At 45.0% G+C, this 2,614-nt stretch overlaps 1 protein-coding gene across 1 annotated transcript; it reads left to right on the forward strand.

Moving 5' to 3' along the window:
• The first annotated feature begins 1,624 nt into the window (after window positions 1-1,624).
• On the forward strand, window positions 1,625-2,614 carry LOC108408934 (olfactory receptor 52P1). Its single transcript, XM_017679221.3, has one exon. It carries the CDS (start codon window positions 1,625-1,627, stop codon window positions 2,612-2,614), a length of 990 nt encoding a protein of 329 aa, XP_017534710.3.

Raw genomic sequence — 2,614 nt, forward strand, 5'->3', positions numbered from 1 at the left:
ATGTAGATCTTTGCTATTTCTGCCCTTACAGAAGGTCCAACAAGACTCTTCATATGGTACAAACTACATTTATTCTTCTTCTGTGGAGGTCATGTGTTTATTCACCCTGAACTCTAATTAGAATAACACTGTCACCAGCCTCCTCTCCTGTTAGTCCCTATGTCTGTGAGAACAAATGCAGTATTTGATCTTGCTTACTAACACGTTTAGGCTACCTGGTGCTCTTTTGGCTTTTATATCCATCTACATGGTAAGGAAGGATCTTTTGTGCAGTCCAAAGATGGAGAAGCTCCTCTAAGTTTTTTCCCAGTGACTATGCACATGCATCTGGTCCATGTAGGAGCCGGAGAGCCTATTTCTTCTTCTCATCTGATTTATACATGCCAGGGCAAAAAAGTTGTGGCAGAGTTGATTCCCCATTGATAGCTATTTTCTAACTCTTCAAGTCTCCTAGAACTAGTGGCTTTTTTGTACTGATTACTGCAGTACCGGCTACCCAGCTTCTGGCATAGGGCTAGTTATACAGGAGGTTCATACTAAATATTTGTGGTTGAATAAGTGAATGTGAATATCTGGGCAGTAAAGCTCTCATTCCCATTGTGAAAAATTCCAGTTAAAGTGACTTCTCAGCTTTTATCTTAATGACTAGACCCTTGTTCCTCTCTCATTGCCAACATGATTTCACGTGTTCTGCATAATTCTTTTCAGCTTAAGTACCCCCTGCTGTGGATTGTGACCTCACTGGGACCGAAGGTGTGGGATAGGCGTGATAAAGGAGAGAGTAGTGGAAGGTTTTTCCATAAGGAGAAATGAGTCATCACAGTTCAGGCACGAGTCAAGGACGTCTTATAAAATCACTTGCTAACATTGTGGAAGGGTAAAATTGAAAATTTGACTACATTCTTTCTTTGAAATCACCAAGAACCACAGAAAGAATGTGAATGAAGGATTTACCAAGTGGTGGACTATAAAGGTTTGGAAGTTTCTGTTTCAGAAACAGAATGAAGTCCAAAAGGGTTAACTTCAACATCTTGGGAAATGGAACCCGAGCGTGTGAGGGTATAGATGAAGCACCTTACAGACTTTGCAGTGAAGGCTGATCAGGGATGTGAAAATACCTCTTGGTCAGTGACAGGTGTACAAATAGCTATGGTGATATTGAGGTCAGAAATAATTACCAACGACTACATCTCAAATCAAAAATGATGTCCAATTTCACCCAGTGAACCATGTGGGCAGTTTGTGTTCTAGACTGATAGTCCCACTTTATCTCCTGTGTGTGTGTGTGTGTGTATTCTATTCCTAAGAAGAATGAATGGGGTCTATCCCTTTCTTTGAGGACAATGGGACTTAGCTAAATAGCAATTACAATTTATATGCTTTCTGAACCCTTTCTCACATTCATTTAATTTAACAAGTATTATGCAGCAGTCACTATTCAAAGCTCTTTACAAATATTAGCCTGCACAATTCTCTTAGGGGATAGTACCATTATTATGCTGCTTTATAGATGATAAAATTTGTCTAACATTATGTAGCTAGCAAGCATACTTCAGTCCCATTCAAATCTCTGTTCTGTTTGTCTCTTCAGGTAATGTGATACTCTAGGGATTTCTGATCACAGATGTCCAGAACTCTTTGGCGGATTATGGAGTCCCCTAATCACACTAACCTGGACCCTTCTGTATTCTTCCTCCTGGGCATCCCAGGTCTGGAACACTTCCACCTGTGGCTCTCTCTCCCTGTGTGTTGCCTGGGCACAGCCACAATTGTGGGCAACCTAAGCATCCTGGTTGCCGTTGTCACGGAACCCGCCCTGCACAAGCCTGTGTACCTGTTCCTGTGCATGCTGTCCACCATTGACTTGGCTGCCTCCTTCTCCACAGTTCCCAAGCTACTGGCCATCCTGTGGTGTGGAGCTGGACGCATCTCTGCCTTTGCCTGCCTGGCACAGATGTTCTTCATTCATGCCTTCTGCATGATGGAGTCCACCGTGCTGCTGGCCATGGCCTTTGATCGCTACGTGGCCATTTGCCACCCGCTCCGCTATGCCACTATCCTCACAGACACCATCATTGCCCGCATTGGAGTGGCAGCTATAGTGCGGGGCTCCGTGCTCATGCTCCCATGTCCCTTCCTCATTGGGCGTTTAAACTTCTGCCGAAGCCACGTGATTCCACACACGTACTGTGAGCACATGGCGGTAGTGAAGCTAGCCTGTGGAGACACCAGGCCTAACCGGGTGTACGGGCTGACAGCGGCATTGTTGGTCATCGGTGTTGACTTGTTCTGCATCGGTCTCTCCTATGCCCTCATTGCACGAGCCGTCCTTTGCCTCTCGACCCGTGAAGCTCGGTCCAAGGCCCTGGGGACCTGTGGTTCCCACGTCTGTGTCATCCTAATCTCTTATACACCAGCCCTTTTCTCCTTTTTCACCCATCGTTTTGGACGACACATTCCTCCCCATATTCACATTCTCTTGGCCAATGTTTACCTGCTCTTTCCACCTGCTCTTAACCCTATGGTATACGGAGTTAAAACCAGAGAAATTCGAGAAAGGGTTGTCAAGGTGTTTCAAAAAGGACAGGGAAGTGCTATGAAGGTATCTGAGTGA

Source organism: Manis javanica, chromosome 11 (assembly GCF_040802235.1).
Source record: "Manis javanica isolate MJ-LG chromosome 11, MJ_LKY, whole genome shotgun sequence".
Classification (NCBI taxonomy): domain Eukaryota; kingdom Metazoa; phylum Chordata; class Mammalia; order Pholidota; family Manidae; genus Manis; species Manis javanica.